This window comes from Schistocerca gregaria, chromosome 9 (genome assembly GCF_023897955.1).
Source record: "Schistocerca gregaria isolate iqSchGreg1 chromosome 9, iqSchGreg1.2, whole genome shotgun sequence".
In the NCBI taxonomy this organism is placed as follows: Eukaryota; Metazoa; Arthropoda; class Insecta; order Orthoptera; family Acrididae; genus Schistocerca; species Schistocerca gregaria.
In genome coordinates this window covers 130,910,514-130,928,780 of record NC_064928.1, presented here as the reverse complement: position 1 = coordinate 130,928,780, position 18,267 = coordinate 130,910,514, and the positions used below count along the sequence as shown (strand labels likewise).

General features: G+C 45.6%; 1 protein-coding gene across 1 annotated transcript in view; it reads right to left on the bottom strand.

Annotated features, from left to right (window-relative positions):
• LOC126292207 (esterase FE4-like) overlaps positions 1-18,267 on the bottom strand; it is a 171,969-nt gene that overhangs the window by 12,946 nt on the left and 140,756 nt on the right. The window contains exon 7 of the mRNA XM_049986059.1: positions 5,083-5,255. Coding sequence (XP_049842016.1) covers positions 5,083-5,255 — 173 coding nt within the window. The remainder of the gene's footprint in view (positions 1-5,082; positions 5,256-18,267) is intronic.

The following is an 18,267-nucleotide window of genomic DNA, read 5'->3' as shown; positions in this document are numbered from 1 at the left end:
TACATTTATACTCCGCAAGCCACCCAACGGTGTGTGGCGGAGGGCACTTTACGTGCCACTGTCATTACCTCCCTTTTCTGTTCCAGTCGCGTAGGGTTCGCGGGAAGAACGACTTTCTGAAAGCCTCCGTGCGCGCTCGAATATCTCTCATTTTACATTCGTGATCTCCTAGGGAGGTATAAGTAGGGGGAAGCAATATATTTGATACCTCATCCAGAAACGCACCCTCTCGAAACCTGGCGAGCAAGCTACACCTCGATGCAGAGCGCCTTTCTTGCAGAGTCTGCCACTTACTAAACATCTCCGTAACGCTATCACGGTTACCAAATAACCCTGTGACGAAAATCGCCGCTCGTCTTTGGATCTTCTCTATCTCCTCCGTCAACCCGTTCTGGTACGGATCCCACATTGATGAGCAATACTCAAGTATAGGTCGAACGAGTGTTTTGTAAGCCACCTCTTTTGTTTATGGACTACATTTTCTAAGGACTCTCCCAACGAATCTCATCCTAGTACCCGCCTTACCAACAATTAATTTTATTTGATCATTCCACTTCAAATCGTTCCGCCCGCATACTCCCAGTCATTTTACAGAAGTAACTGCTACTAGTGTTTGTTCCGCTATCATATAATCATACAATAAAGGATCCTTCTTTCTATGTATTCACAATAAATTACATTTGTCTATGTTAAAGGTGAGTTGCCACTCCCTGTACCAAGTGCCTATTCGCTGCAGATCTTCCTGCATTTCGCTACAATTTTCTAATGCTGCAACTTCTCTGTATACTACAGCATCATCCGCGAAAATCCGCACGGAACTTCCGACGCTATCTACTAAGTCATTTATATATGTTGTGAAAAGCAATGGTCCCATAACACTCCCCTGTGGCACGCCAGAGGTTACTTTAACGTCTGTAGACGTCTCTCCATTGATGACAACATGCTGTGTTCTGTTTGCTAAAAGCTCTTCAATCCAGCCACACAGCTGGTGTGATATTCCGTAGGCTCTTACTTTGTTTATCAGTCGACAGAGCGGAACTGTATCGAACGCCTTCCGGAAGTCAAGGATAATAACATCTACCTGGGAGCCTGTATCTAATATTTTCTGGGTCTTATGAACAAATAAAGCGAGTTGGGTCTCACACGATCGCTGTTTCCGGAATCCATGTTGATTCCTACAGAGTAGATTCTGGGTTTCCAAAAACGACATGACACTCGAGCAAAAAACATGTACTGAAATTCTACAACAGATCGACGTCAGAGATATAGGTCTACAGGTTTGCGCATCTGCTCGACGACCCTTCTCGAAGACTGGGACTACCTGTGCTCTTTTCCAATCATTTGGAACCTTCCGTTCCTCTAGAGACTTGCGGTACACGGCTGTTAGAAGGGGGCAAGTTCTTTCTCGTAATCTGTGTAGAATCGAACTGGTATCCCGTCAGGTCCAGTGGATTTTCCTCTGTTGAGCGATTCCAGTTGCTTTTCTATTCCTTGGACACTTATTTCGATCTCAGACATTTTTTCGTTTGTGCCAGGATTTAGAGAATTGCAGTGCGGTCTTCCTCTGTGAAACAGCTTTGGAAAAAGGTGTTTAGTATTTCATCTTTATGCGTGTCATCCTCTGTTTCAGTGCCAGCTCCGGGCCAGATGCTCTGTAGCGTGAATTTCACTGAGCCCAAACCACCGCCATTTGCGGCTTTGGTGGTGTCAAGCGAGAGCTCCTTGGAGGGCGAATTGGAGGTCTCCTGTCGTGTCTCCTGGTAAGAGCTGGTTCAGTTCCGGTGCCAGTGAAGGACGTGTGTTGGTTAGGAGGACAGGTAAGCCGCTGCAGGCAGCCTGTCTGCTCCCTGGACACGGCGGACTTACACCTGGAGTTGTGGTCTGGAGTGCGATTTCGTTTTAAAGCAAGGGCTCCTGCATGGTTATCACACACATCCCGTCTGCAAATTTGTGCACCAAGCCTGGTGATTCGACCTATTATGCTACAACTCATGAACAGTATTCCAGGGATTGTTTCCCAACACTATAACGCTCGCCAATTCACTGCTGTTATAATCCAACACGCTCTACAGATTGTCGAAGTGTTTCTGAGCCGTACTCGCTCCCAATTATGCGTTTTCGTGAAGTTCGCTGTCTATTTGTGTTTTGTTTCCCGCCCTTATCGCGGTTACGTCGTGGTTCTTCAATAATGTGTATCGATATTTGCGCCTTGTACCATCTTTTGTTTGGTGCATATAGTTTCCGGCAAGGGGGTCTGGAGTGAGTCGGTCGGTTGTTGCGAACGAGGGAAGTTATCTCTGCGAGGTGTAGTCGGCTGAGGCCGCTGGCAGCCCCTGCACAGTGTCGGAGCGTGTGTGGAGCTGTCCCATCACTACGAGCTTCGTGGTTCGCCGACCCAGGGCGTCAAAGTTGAGAAGTGGTTTCAACTATCCAAGCCACGTCCAGTCATGTTGGGGTGGTTCTCTGCGGTGGTTTGCTGTTGGGGAGGTTTTCCGGTGAGCAACATCGAGTGGTTCTACTGCTGAGATTTAGCCGCCATGCGGTGCAATTAACTGTTTGACTATGATTCCAGTGCACCAGTGGAATTTCCTGTCTTGTGGCCGTTAGTGTTCTGGTTACCGGCCCCGAGCACTGACGTAAATTCAGGCAGTATTCTTTTGAGCGAAGTTAACTATTGTGGTTGTTGTGGTCTTCAGCCCAGAGGCTGGTTTGATGTAGCTCTCCATGCTACTCTATCCGGTGCAAGCTTCTTCATCTCCCAGTACTTACTCCAACCTACATCCTTCTGAATCTGTTTAGTGCATTCATCTCTTGGTCTCCCTCTATGATTTTTACCCTCCACGCTGCACTCAAGTGCTAAATTGGTGATCCCTTGATGCCTCAGAATATGCCCTACCAACCGATCCCTTCTTCTAGCGAAGATGAGCCACAAATTTCTCTCCTCTCCAATTGTATTCAGTATCTCCTCATTAGTTATGTGATCTACCCATGTAATCTTCAGCATTCTTCTGTAGCACCACATTTCGAAAGCTTCTATTCTCTTCTTGTCTAAACTATTTATCGTCCATGTTTCACTTCCATACTTGGCTACACTCCATACATATACTCTCAGAAACGACACCCTGACGCTTAAATCTATATTCGATGTTAACAAATTTTCTTCAGAAACGCTTTCCTTGCCATTGGCAGTCTACATTTTATATCCTCTCTACTTCGACCATCATCAGTTCTTTTGCTCCCCAAATAGCAAAATTCCTTTACTACTTTAAGTATCTCATTTCCTAATCTAATTCCCGCAGCATCACCCGATTTAAATCGACTACAGTCCATTATCTTCGTTTTGCTTTTGTTGATGTTCATCTTATATCCTCCTTTTACGATACTGTCCATTCCGTTCAGCTGCTCTTCCAGGACCTTTGCTGTGACAGAATGATAATGTCATCGGCGAACCTCAAACTTTTTATTTCTTCTCCATGGATTTTAATTCCTACTCCGAATTGTTCTTTTGTTTCCTTTACTGCTTGCTCAATATACAGATTGAATAGCATCGGGTATAGGCTACAACCCTGTCTCACTCCCTTCCCAACCACTGCTTCCCTTTCGTGCCCCTCGACTCTTATAACTGCCATCTGGTTTCTGTACAAATTGTAAATAGCCTTTCACTCTCTGTATTTTGCCCCTGACACCTTTAGAATTTGAAGGAGAGTATTCCAGTCAACATTTAAAAGGCTTTCTCTAAGTCTACAAATGCTAGAAACGTAAGTTTGCTTTTCCTTTACCTATTTCCTAAGATAAGTCGTAGGGTCAGTATTGCCTCACGTGTAGCAAATTCAAGTATACAAGCGTTCTTTACTCACCAGTTGTCGCTGTCCAACATGGTAATTTTTGACAGCTAATTCATACTCCATTGTGGATTATCACGCTTGTAACATTGCCGGTTTGAGTTCTCATGCACTGATTGACTGGAAGCAAGTGCGTTGCTGCCCCCTAGTTGCGTTCCGACAGATCAAGTATAGTTGGGCTCACCACCTTTCTTACTTAAGTGAACGAGGGCAGACCGACCTCCCTGGAGGCGTTCTGAATTCCACCGGTGTTTAATTATCTGTTGTCAGCTGTTTTAAGTTTTAGGCTTATGTTTATTTGTTTGTTTTCTTAAAATTTTGCAAAATTTATTTTTAAATTTACCTTTCAAGCTTAAACACTGCGGCCTTCTGCCTTTAAAGATTATGGTAATACATTTTAAAATTTTGAAATTAACTGTGTGGCTCAGCCATTGATATTGCACATCGCGTATGTTGCTACTTTAAATTATTTTGTTGCTATCTTAATTGGATTTTTATCTTGTTGACTTTTATGATTTCTTGTTGTTAAACATGCTGACCTTCCACCTTTAAACATCTATGGTAATATAGTCTGAAGTTTTGAAATTTAATTGTGGCCTTCAGCATTTGTGTTGCACCTTCCATATGTTGCTTTTTGGGGTTTTAATTTGTTTTATTGCCATTTTAATGGAAATTTTGATTTTTTTAAGATTTATTGTTCGCCTTCTGCCTTTAAAGGTCGAAGGTAATATATTTTAATACTTTAGAATTTAATTGTAGCCCTCAGCCATTTGTATTGCGTATGTTGGTTTGGAATTATTTTATTGCTATCGTAACTGGATTTTTATCTTGTTAAGATTTCCTGTTGGAGGTCTTCAGCCGTGAAAGAGTTGCATACGGTAAAGATTCGGATATGTGCCGCTTTGGTTTTAAAGGTTACTAAATTGCAATAAATGACAATTATAAGCAGAAACTGACCTCAGCCCTTGGCCCTTCTCGCAATCCTATTACGTGTCCAGCCCAGCAGGTTTTAAAAAATGGTTCAAATGGATCTGAGCACTATGGGACTGAGGTCATCATTCCCCTAGAACTTGGAACTACTTAAACCTAATTAACCAGTCCCGTGTTTCCGGACTGAAGCGCCTAGAACCACTCGGCCACAGCGGCCGGCTCCAAGGTTGCAGCCAGAGGCTATAACCTGGTGGAACATAGCTTTACAACTGGTCAGGTGACCATGCCTTAACAACAGAGGAAAACTCACTGCGCAGAGGTCAAGCTTGGTGTCGGGTCCGATTTCGCGGTCCCCGAAGTAGAAGCGCCGTATCTGCTCGGCCACGGCGTCCTTGTCTGCTTCAGGGCAGCGCAGGTTGGTGGGGATCAGCAGGCGGGGGTTCTCAGCGTAGCTGGGCGTGTGGATCCAGAACGGTGGCCCATCTGGAGAGAACATTGAATCAGATCAGTCACACTTCGTAACATCTGCATTTACATCCACGTGTATGCGCTGACAAGCACTATGAATTGCATAAGAGACGAAGTTCTCCTTTTTCAAGAAGAACCTACACTACTGGCCATTAAAATTTCTACACCACGAAGATGACGTGCTACAGACGCGAAATTTCACCGACAGGAAGAAGGTGTTGTGATATGCAAATGATTAACTTTTCAGAGAATTCACGCAAGGTTGACGCCGGTGGCGATCACTACAACATGCTGACATGAGGAAAGTTTCCAACCGATTTCTCATACACAAACAGCAGTTAACCTGGTTTCCTGGTGAAACGTTCTTGTGAAGCCTCGTGTAAGGAGGAGAAATGTGTACCATCACGATTACGACTTTGATAAAGGTCGGAATGTAGCCTATCGCGATTGTGGTTTATCGTATCGCGAAATTGCTGCTTGCGTTGGTTTAGATCCAATGACAATTAGCAGAATATCGAATCGGTAGTTTCAGGAGGGTAATACGGAACGCCGTGCCGGATCCCAACGGCCTCGTATCACTAGCAGTCGAGATGACAGGCATCTTATCTGCATGGCTTCAATGGATCGTGCAGCCACGTCTCGATCCCTGAATCAACAGATGGAGACGTTTGCAAGACAACAACCATCAGCACGATCAGTTCGACGACGTTTGCAGCAGCATGGACTGTCAGCTCGGAGACCACGGCTGCGGTAACCCTTGACGCTGCATCATAGACAGGAGCGCCTGCGATGGTGTACTCAACGACGAACCTGGATGCACGAATGGCTAAACGTCATTTTTTCGGATCTATCCAGGTTCTGTTTACAGCATCATGATGGTCGCATTCTTTTTGGCGACTTCGGGATGAGCGCACATTGGAAGCGTGTATTCGTCATCGCCATACTGGCGTATCACCAGGCGTGATGGTATGGGATGCCGTTGGTTACACGTCTCGGTCACGTCTTGTTCGAATTGACGGCACTTTCAACAGTGAACGTTACATTACGACCCGCGGTTCTACCCTTTATTGAGATCCCTGCCAAACCCTACATTTAAGCAGGATAATGCACGACCGCATGTTGCAGGTCCTGAAAATGTTCGACTGCTGCCCTGGCCTGCACATTCTCCAGATCTCTCACCAATTCAAAACGCCTGGTCAATGGTGGCCGAGCAACTGGCTCGTCACAATACGCCAGTCACCACTCTTGGTGAACTGTGGTATCGTGTTGTAGCTGCAACGGAAACTGTAACTGTAGACGCCATCCAAGCTCTGTTTGACTCAATGCCCAGGCGTATCAAGGCCGGTGTTACGGCCAGAGGTGGTTGTTCTGGATACTGATTTCTCAGTATCTATACACCCAATTTGCGGGAAAATGTAATCACATGTCAGTTCTAGTATAATATATTTGTCCAACGAATACCCGTTTATCATCTGCATTTCTTCTTGGTGTTTCAATTTTAATGGCCAGTAGTGTAATTAGCCTACTCTTGTCCACACAATCAAATGGTTCAAATAGCTCTGAGCGCTATGGGACTGACCTGCAGAGGTCATCAGTCCTCTAGAACTTAGAACTACTTAAAGCTAACTAACCTAAGGACATCAAACACATCGATGCCCGACGCAAGATTCGAACCTGCGACCGTAGCGGTGGCGTGGTTCCAGAATGTAGTGCCTAGAACAGCTTGGCCACACCAGCCTGCTCTTCACAGTCCCTGTGCGTCTTAAGACACCACGGAATAACTTGCATTCTACTAAAGGGCAATAACTGTACGAGAAGACACTGTCTGGAACCCGTGAATCAAATAGTCGAGACCGTAAAGCACAAATGCTACTCTTAGTTGAAGACCTCCAGAGAGGAGAGGTAACCGCTGTGGGCAGCATCAAACCAATGAGTGCCCACCTAGGTGGCCGAGCGGTTGTAGGCGCTTAAGTCTGGAACCGTGCGACCGCTACGGTCGCAGGTTCGAATCCTGCCTCGGTCATGGATGTGTGTGACCTCCTTAGGTTAGTTAGGTGTCAGTAGTTCTCAGTTCTAGGGGACTCATGACCTTGGAAGTTAACTCCCATAGTTTTCAGAGCCATTTGAACCATTTGAACCAAACCTATGAGAAGACTGATGACACGAAAACAGTACATACGTGACTCTACATTAAGCGATTTACTGTTGTAAGAGATAATTCGTTACGACAATGCAGTTTGTAGGGATCCATACCGCAGTCGATAGAAACGGAATCCATACAGAATCACTTTATAGTTCGTCGATCTGTTACGGAACATCCTCCTGACGAAACTGTACAGGTATGAAGCTGAAATTTTTGTCACATGCTAACATCTACTGTTCCTTGGTGGTGCGAAAAAATTAAGCTTCTAAGTAAATTCAAAGAGTAGATTCGGTCATTCGTGTCACATATTTCGAAACTTGCAAAGTCACCAAAAGCTATAGGGAACTTCCCGTTGACTAGAAACATGATATTTGACAAGAACGAAGGTTTCACAGTACAAGTGAAGGAAAAATAGGATAAATCCTAAAACTTTAATCTGTTATTAAAAGTTTTAATTATTTATTTTGCGAATTATTGCCCGTCAGTACGCCGGCTGTTCACATGTTATCACAACGTTTCTCTCAGAAATTGGTTGAAATTTATGTCAAATATTAAGGTTTGCGGTGTCTTGGCGGTGTCAAAACTTTAACGTTTGAAGTAAATGCAGTCAAAATATTTGGCTGCCTGTGAAGATCGCCTTTTTTCTCGTGATTGGTTAGAAGTATCACGTTGAAACGTCTGTCAAACGTTGAAGTCAACGGTTTGTTGGCGGTGTAAATAATTTAAGCTCCAAAATCAGTGTACTGATACGCCTAAGTAAGTCGCATATTTTGAGACTCGCAAATTCACTCTTCAAACCGAGCGAGGTGGCGCAGTGGTAGCACACTGAACTCGCATTCGGGAGGACGACGGTTCTATCCCGCGTCCGGCCATCCTGATTTAAGTTTTCCGTGATTTCCCTAAATCGCTCTAGGCAAATTCTGGGATGATTCCTCTGAAAGGGCACGGCCGAATTCCTTCACTAATCCGATGAGACCGATGACCTCGCTGTTTGGTCTCTTCCCCCAAACAACCCAACCAAACCTCACTCTTCAAAACATAGATACGAATTATCTAGATATTTACAATGAAATTCACACCCTTAGCTGCGAACAGGCGTTGACATACGTCAGCGAAGACAGATGAAAATGTGTGCCCCGACCGGGACTCGATCCCGGGATCTCCTGCTTACGTGGCAGACGCTCTATCCATCTGAGCCACTGAGGACACAGATTTATCTCTGGCGAAACCCACATTCTCAACGTATTGTCCCGCACTACATTCGTAGTACCTCCGCCCATTATACTCATTACTCGCGGAGCGTTGCCGATTCCCGTAAGAGTTCGGGCAATGTTTGTGCATTCGCACAGAAGAAGAAGATGGTCAAGTGGCCGGTGAGCCTTAACTATATATATACTATATATAGGGTGAGTCACCTAACGTTACCGCTGGATATATTTCGTAAACCACATCAAATACTGATGAATCGATTCTACAGATCGAATGTGAGGAGAGGGGCTAGTGTAACTGTTTAATACAAACCATACAAAAATGCACGGAAGTATGTTTTTTAATAGAAACCTACGTTTTTTAAAAATGGAACCACGTTAGTTTTGTTAGCACATATGAACATATAAACAAATACGTAATCAGTGCCGTTTGTTGCATTGTAAAATGTTAATTACATCCGGAGATATTGTAACCTAAGGTTTACGCTTGAAACCTCCGACGTTCAGCTGCGTGTTGTAACAAACACGGGCCACGGTCGGAGAGCAGCATCTGCAGGGACATGTTTACGATGACGACCGTGTTTACGAGTGTGGCTGTAGTGCACTGTAGTGGTTTGGTGTAGCTGTCACAGCGTCCGCATGTAGCGCTTGCTGCTATTGTTATTCTGCATTCACCTCCAGACGCAGACCAACTGTAGTACACCGTGTTACCAGACGTCTGTGATAGTGTAGTGTTGTAGGAACTGTGACCATGGTGTATTCGAACTCTGAAAAGGCGGAGATGATACTCATCTGTGGCGAGTGTCGACGAAATGCAGCTGAAGCCTGCAGGGTGTATGCAGAACGGTACCTGGACAGAGAGCATCCAACGTGCCGCACATTGCAAAACATCTACCGCCAACTGTATGCAACAGGTATGGTCGAAGCACGCAAACGGGTCCGTAACAGGCCCGTCACAGGAGAAGCGGGTGCTGTTGCCATGAACCCACACTTGAGTACACGGGACATTGCGAGAGCCGGTGGACTGAGTCAAAGTAATGTCATGCACATACTGCATCGTCACCGCTTTCACCCGTTTCATGTGTCACTACATCAGCAATTACATGATGATGACTTTAATCATCGAGTGCAATTCTGTCAATGGGCATTAACAGAGAATGCGTTGCAGTTCTACCTGCTCACCGATGAAGCGGGTTTCACAAACAACGGGGCAGTGAATCTACGTAACATGCATTACTGGCCAGTGGACAATCCTCGCTGGCTCAGACAGGTAGAGCGACAGCGACAGTGGACTGTAAATGTATGGTGCGGAATCATTGGCGACCACCTCATTGGCCGGCCGCGGTGGTCGCGCGGTTCTAGGCGCGCAGTCCGGAACCGTGCGACTGCTACGGTCGCAGGTTCGAATCCTGCCCCTGGCATGGATGTGTGTGATGTCCTTAGGTTAGTTAGGTTTAAGTAGTTCTACGTTCTAGGGGACTAATGACCACAGCAGTTGAGTCCCATAGTGCTCAGAGCCATTTGAACCATTTGAACCACCTCATTGGTCCTCACTTCATTGCAGGAGCCCAAACAGCTGCAACATACATCGCATTTCTACAGAATGATCTGCCAACGTTGCTCGAAAATGTCCCACTGGAAACGCGTCGACGTATGTGGTATCAGCATGATGGTGCACCTGCACATTCCGCAATTAACACTAGGCTGACCCTTGACAGGATGTTCGACGGGCGTTTCATAGGACGTGGAGGACGCATAAATTGGCCAGCCAGTTCTCCGGATCTTACACCTCTGCACTTCTTTCTGTGGGGCACGTTGAAGGAGAATGTGTACCGTGATGTGCCTACAACTCCAGAGGATATGAAACAACGTATCGTGGCAGCCTACGGCGACATTACACCAGATGTAATGCGGCGTGTACGACATTCATTACGCCAGAGATTGCAATTGTGTGCAGCAAATGATGGCGACCACAATGAACATCTATTAGCCTGACATGTCGGGACACACTCTACTCCACTCCGTAATTGAAAACGGAAACCACGTGTGTACGTGTACCTCACCCCTCATGGTAATGTACATGAGCGTCAGTGAAAAAGACCAATAAAAAGGTGTTAGCATGAGGACGTAATGTGCTGTTCAAGTCTCTTCTGTACCTAAGGCCCATCACCGTTCCCTTTGGATCCCTACGTAATTCGGTGCTCTCCGACACACACGATCGAACAGCGGAGGAGTGGTACTCAAGCGTCAACTTTAGGTTACAATTTCTCCGGATGTAATTAACATTTTACAGTGCAACAAACGGCACTGATTACGTATTTGTTTATATGCTCAGATGTGCTAACAAAACTAACGGGGCTCCATTTAAAAAAACGTAGGTTTGTGTTAAAAAACATACTTCCGTGCGTTTTTTTTATGGTTTGTATTAACTAATTACACTAGCCCCTCTACTCACGTTCGGTCTGTGGAATCGATTCGTCAGTATTTGATGTGGTTTATGAAATATATCCAGCGGTAATGTTAGGTGACTCACCCTGTATAGCTAGATATTTGTTGGCGCAGGTGGTCCAGAGGCAAAGCGCATGCCAGCAAACTGTGAAGTCGCGGGATCGAGTCTCGGACGAACTACGAATTTTTCAGTCTTTGTTTTGTGAAGAGTCGCCACGAAGTACAACTGGTTTGGAGTCCACATATTAAACTGTAGGTCTCGTTTTGCCGATTGGATACCTGGGGTAGGCAATTCGCCGAAACGGCGTCCAACAGAAAGACTTGTACCAGGCTATTGACACACAAGGTATCATTATCATTATCTATATGCCGGAAGGCAATAATTAAATTTTCCCTGTTTAACACGTTACAACAGAAACGAATTACCGTAAAAGGACCAAACTTCGTGGAATTAATGTCAAGTATATGGGTAAGAGAAACAATGCAGAATCAGTTGAATTGAAACACTTTTAATGTGCTACAAAAGAGCACAATATGGCTTCCATCAGTACCCAGAAGAGTCTGAAAGCCTGGGAATGCAGTCTGCACAGCAGAACGAAGTATGCCCTTACGTATGCTGGCTACCTCTCTTGATATGCTGCGCTTCAGATCAGCACATTTGTGAATGTTCCAATGGTAAACCTTGTCCTTCAGGTAGCCCCACAGCCAGAAATCATAGGCAGTGAGACCTACATCTACATCTACATCTACATTTACATCTACATCCATACTCCGCAAGCCACCTGACGGTGTGTGGCGGAGGGTACCTTGATTACCTCTATCGGTTCTTCCTTCTATTCCAGTCTCGTATTGTTCGTGGAAAGAAGGATTGTCGGTATGCCTCTGTGTGGGCTCTAATCTCTCTGATTTTATCCTCATGGTCTCTCCGCGAGATATACGTGGGAGGGAGCAATGTACTGCCTTACTCCGCGGTGAATGTATGTTCTCGAAACTTAAACAAAAGCCCGTATCGAGCTACTGAGCGTCTCTCCTGCAGAGTCTTCCCATGCAGTTTATCTATCATCTCCGTAACGCTTTTGCGAATACTAAATGATCCGGTAACGAAGCGCGCTGTTCTCCGTTGGATCTTCTCTGTCTCTTCTATCAATCCTATCTGGTACGGATCCCACAATGCTGAGCAGTATTCAAGCAGTGGGCGAACAAGCGTACTGTAACCTACTTCCTTTGTTTTCGGATTGTATTTCCTTAGGATTTTCCAAGGTATCTCAGTCTGGCATCTGCTTTACCGACGATCAACTTTATATGATCATCCCATTTTAAATCACTCCTGATGCGTACTCCCAGATAATTTATGGAATTAACTGCTTCCAGTTGCTGACCTGCTATATTGTAGCTAAATGATGTGGGATCTTTCTTTCTATGTGTTCGCAGCACATTACACTTGTCTACATTGAGATTCAATTGCCATTCCCTGCACCATACGTCAATTCGCTGGAGATCTTCCTGCATTTCAGTACAATCCTCCATCGCTACAACCTCTCGATACACCACAGCATCATCCGCAAAAAGCCTCAGTGAACTTCAGATGTCATCCACAAGGTCATTTATGTATATTGTGAACAGCAACGGTCCTATGACACTCCCCTGCGGCACACCCGAAATCACTCTTACTTCGGAAGACCTCTCTCCATTGAGAATGAGATGCTGCGTTCTGTTATCTAGGAACTCTTCAATCCAATCACACAATTGGTCTGAAAGTCCATATGCTCTGAGCACTATGGGACTTAACATCGGGGGTCATCAGTCCCCTAGAACTTAGAACTACTTAAACCTAACTAACCTAAGGACATCACAGACATCCATGTCCGAGACAGGATTCGAACCTGCGACCATAGTGGTCGCGCTGTTCCAGACTGAAGCGCCTAGAACCGCTCGGTCACTCCGGCCGGCTCCATATCCTTTTAGTTTGTTCATTAAACGACTGTGGAGAACTGTATCGAACGTCTTGCGGAAGTCAAGAAACACGGCATCTACCTGGGAACCCGTATCTATAGCCCTCTGGGTCTCGTGGACGAACAGCGCGAGCTGGGTTTCACACGATCGACTTTTTCGAATGCCATGCTGATTCCTACAGAGTAGATTTATAGTTTGCAGAAAAGTCATTATACTCGAACATAATACGTGTGCCAAAATTCTACAACTGATAGACGTTAGAGATATAGGTCTATAGTTCTGCACATCTGTTCGACGTCCCTTCTTGAAAACGGGGATGACCTGTGCCCTTTTCCAATCCTCTGGAACGCTACGCTCTTCTAGAAGCCTACGATACACCGTTGGACGATCAGGTGATCGTGCCGGCATAGCATCTGGAAACGATCGGCTGATAGTTAGATCGTTTCTAAATGTGTTTCGGAGAAGCAGGTGGACTTCATGAGCGATATGTGGTTGGGCCCCATCTTGCTTGAAAACTGTTTAGTTCTACGCGTCTTTCTCGTGTAGGGCGGGTATGACATGCTGGCGAAGCATATCGCAGTAACGCCGGCCAGTCACACTGCACGTCTTTGGTCCTTGAGCTCCAAGCTGTTTAAAAAAGAACGGTCCAATGATGAACTTAGCCGTGAAGCCACACCACACGGTGACACGTTCACCATACAGGGAAACATTACGCTCAGTCACTGGAGGTGAAAACCCCCATACTCGACTACTCTTTGTGTTCGCGCTCACCCCTCGGAGAGAAATGAGCTTCGTCTGTCCATACGATAGTCCAGGGCTAGCTCTTGTCAACTTGAATCCTTACGAGAAAGTGAATTCAACATTTCGTTGTGCATCCTGTGGTGCAAGTTGCTGTACGATACCTGTCTTGCACGGATACCATTTGAGAATGTTTTGAGGCACCTTCCGTACAGTGGACCACGGGATGATAAACTGTTGTGACACAGCATGCGCACTGTCTGACGATCTGACGAGCGTTATCTGCCATAGCAACAGCGATTTCCTCAACCACCGCCCGCATCTCGTGGTCGTGCGGTAGCGTTCTCGCTTCCCACGCCCGGGTTCCCGGGTTCGATTCCCGGCGGGGTCAGGGATTTTCTCTGCCTCGTGATGGCTGGGTGTTGTGTGATGTCCTTAGGTTAGTTAGGTTTAAGTAGTTCTAAGTTCTACGGGACTGATGACCATAGATGTTAAGTCCCATAGCGGTCAGAGCCATTTGAACCATTTGAACCTCAACCACCTCTGGTTCAAACTGTCGTCGACCTCTTCCCAGAGCGACGCTCCAGTTGGTTCGAACTTCTTTATCATTTAGCCGGCGGTATTCGCGAAGTGGAGCTGCAGCACTACTTTTGTTTTGATAATATAGCTTCATCAATAATGCCCTGCTCCTTTTGTCCAAGCTCGTGTTGGCAAGTCACAAGTCAACAAGTGCACTGCGACTGGTCATGTGTGGGAGAGCATGAATCTCGATGACTGATCACGGTACCTGGTGGCCATAGCTGGAACTGGACGGTGGCGCCGTGACAATCACGCACCCGATAGTCTGGACATCACAGTTGCCAAGTTTGTTACTCGGAAAGGCAAACCTACGTTTCTAGCATTTTTAGACTTAGAGAAAGCTTTTGACAATGTTAATTGGAATACTGTCTTTCAAATTCTAGAAGTGGCAGAGGTAAAATACAGGGAGCTAAAGGGTATTTACAATTTGTACAGATGGCGATTCTAAGGGTCGAGGGGCATGAAAGGAAAGCAGTTGTTGGGAAGGGACTGAGACAGGGTTGTAGTCTATCCTCGATGTTATTCAATCTGTATATTGAGCAAGCAATAAAGGAAACAAAAGAAAAGTTCGGAGTAGGTATTAAAATCCATGGAGAAGAAATAAAAACCTTGAGGTTCGGCGATGACATTGTAATTCTGTCAGAGATAGCAAAGGACTTGGAAGAGCAGCTGAAGGAATGGACAGTGTCTTGAAAGGAGGATATAAGATGAACATCAACAAAAGCAAAACGAGGATAATGGAATGTAGTCGAATTAAGTCGGGTGCTGATGAGGGAATTAGATTAGGAAATGAGATACTTAAAGTAGTACAGGAGTTATGCTATTTGGGGAGCAAAATAACTGATGAAGGTTGAAGTACAGAGGATATAAAATGTAGACCAGCAATGGCAAGGAAAGCGTTTCTGAAGAAGAAAAAATTGTTAACACGAGTATATATTTAAATGTCAGGAAGTCGTTTCTGAAAGTATTTGTATGGAGTGTAGCCATGTATGGAAGTGAAACGTGGACGATAAATAGTTTAGACAAGAAGATCACATAACTAATGAGGGGGTATTGAATAGAATTGGGGAGAAGAGGAGCTTGTGGCACAACTTGACTAGAAGAAGGGATCAGTTGGTAGAACATGTTCTGAGACATCGAGGGATCACCAATTTAGTATTGGAGGGCAGCGTGGAGTGTAAACATCGTTGAGGGAGACCAAGAGATGAATACACTAAGCAGATTCAGAAGGATGTAGGCTGCAGTAGGTACTGGGAGACGAAGAAGCTTGCAGTGGATAGAGCAGCATGGAGAGCTGCATCAAACCAGTCTCAGAACTGAAGACCACAACAACAACAAGTGCAACAACAACAACAGTAATTAGTTTCCGTGTTATAACGTTTTAAAGATGGAAAGCTTAATTATAACCACCTGGTTCATAATTAATCTGGTATACAACCCTGTGAGCGTGAGTCCTACTCCGGCTTGTCCGGTTTTTCCTTATAGAATCGTAAAATTATTCATATTTTCCATAAATTTAACTTTTCTTACATGAGCGCTTGTAATCATGATTTGTTCTGATTTACACTGATAATTAAGTTCATTATTTTGTTTACATCACTTAGTTGACATGAGTGGACATTTGGCAGGCAGTTTCACAGATTTTCGACTAAGATTCGGTTTAGTTCAGAACCTACGCCCTATTGCCGAGCCCTTTACGTAAATTATGAGGTGGTCAAGTGACTTGCTGAGAAGATGTTTCAAGAGTGATGCAGTCCATATCATTCATGAGCGGAAGCCGACTTGTAACCTACCCTCCGGGTGCAGTAGGAATGTCAGAAGAACGCCTAAGAATCACGAGGCAGGCGGTGGAGAATTGCGTTTCCATTCCAACCTGCGGCAGCAGACAGTCCGTTTTAGTGGAAGCCTACATACCATTGCTCAAAAATGTTTCTGATCACTATGGGATTCAACATCTGAGGTCCTTAGTCCCCTAGAACTTAGACTACTTAAACCTAACTAACCTAAGGACATCACATACATCCATGCCCGAGGCACGATTCGAACCTGCGAGCGTAGCGGTCATTCGGTTCCAGACTGTAGCGCCTAGAACCGCTCGGCCACTCCGGCTGGCTCATACCACTATCTCAGGAGACTAACTATCCTAGCTGTGGTTCACTATTAGCCTTTTACTGTTTCCCACTTTCTATTAATGTCTATATACAGCATCTTTGCCGAAGAGAAAAATTCTAGTGAAACGTGCACACAGACATTTGCACCCGAATTATAAGCAAGAAACAGACGAGAAAACAGTATAATCATCTTGTTGTGTTGCAGTTCTTCTTCTGTCCGTGTTTGTTATGAAAATAGAACGAGGAATTCAGTCTTATTGAAGACACCTTTCCAGTTTCGTTTTACCCAGACATGTTTCAGCACTTTTTGTGCTATCTTCAGTGGGTTATTTTATTTACTTACTTACATGAATCTATTGGGTATTTATGTTGGTAGCTAATCTGCTACACAATCTAAGAATTGTGATGGATTTGATGTTGAAGTGTTCTGGCGAGGTGAATACGCTGATTTCTGTGACTTATGGTCGTTTGACAACGCACTTTCTACTAATTTTCAAACATGGGCAGAATTTGCGCCGCCATTACGTGTTGTAGTCAATATTCAATGGCTTCATATAAGTAATAAAATAAAAAAATCCACTGAAGGTAGCACAAAAGGTGCTGGGTAAAACGTAACTGAAAAGTGGTCTTGTGTAAGGTGGTATTTCTCGTCCGAAAACAGTATAATTTAAAATGTTTTGCCTAAGTGGAACGAAACATGTATGGCGACGAAGAAATGGCAAGTCAGTAGTTGCGCGCACAGTCTCAGTAGTAATATTTACTGATACAGTACCTACTGAAACCATGTACACATACAAACATAAAAAAAGTTTTGCATCACCTCGCTTCCGAGATTTCCGGAACCTGTGCAGAAAATTGGAACATACACTCCTGGAAATGGAAAAAAGAACACATTGTCACCGGTGTGTCAGACCCACCATACTTGCTACGGACACTGCGAGAGGGCTGTACAAGCAATGATCACACGCACGGCACAGCGGACACACCAGGAACCGCGGTGTTGGCCGTCGAATGGCGCTAGCTGCGCAGCATTTGTGCACCGCCGCCGTCAGTGTCAGCCAGTTTGCCGTGGTATACGGAGCTCCATCGCATGCCGCGACAGCGTGGACGTGAACCGTATGTGCAGTTGACGGACTTTGAGCGAGTGCGTATAGTCGGCATGCGGGAGGCCGGGTGGACGTACCGCCGAATTGCTCAACACGTGGGGCGTGAGGTCTCCACAGTACATCGATGTTGTCGCCAGTGGTCGGCGGAAGGTGCACGTGCCCGTCGACCTGGGACCGGACCGCAGCGACGCACGGATACACGCAAAGACCGTAGGATCCTACGCAGTGCCGTAGGGGACCGCACCGCCACTTCCCAGCAAATTAGGGACACTGTTGCTCCTGGGGTATCGGCGAGGACCATTCGCAACCGTCTCCATGAAGCTGGGCTACAGTCCCGCACACCGTCTAGAAGGTGTAAGTCAACTACCCTGGCCAGCAAGATCTCCGGATCTGTCCCCCATTGAGCATGTTTGGGACTGGATGAAGCGTCGTCTCACGCGGTCTGCGCGTCCAGCACGAACTCTGGTCCAACTGAGGCGCCAGGTGGAAATGGCATGGCAAGCCGTTCCACAGGACTACATCCAGCATCTCTACGATCGTATCCATGGGAGAATAGCAGCCTGCATTGCTGCGAAAGGTGGATATACACTGTACTAGTGCCGACATTGTGCATGCTCTGTTGCCTGTGTCTATGTGCCTGTGGTTCTGTCAGTGTGATCATGTGATGTATCTGACCCCATGAATGTGTTAATAAAGTTTCCCCTTCCTGGGACAATGAATTCACGGTGTTCTTATTTCAAT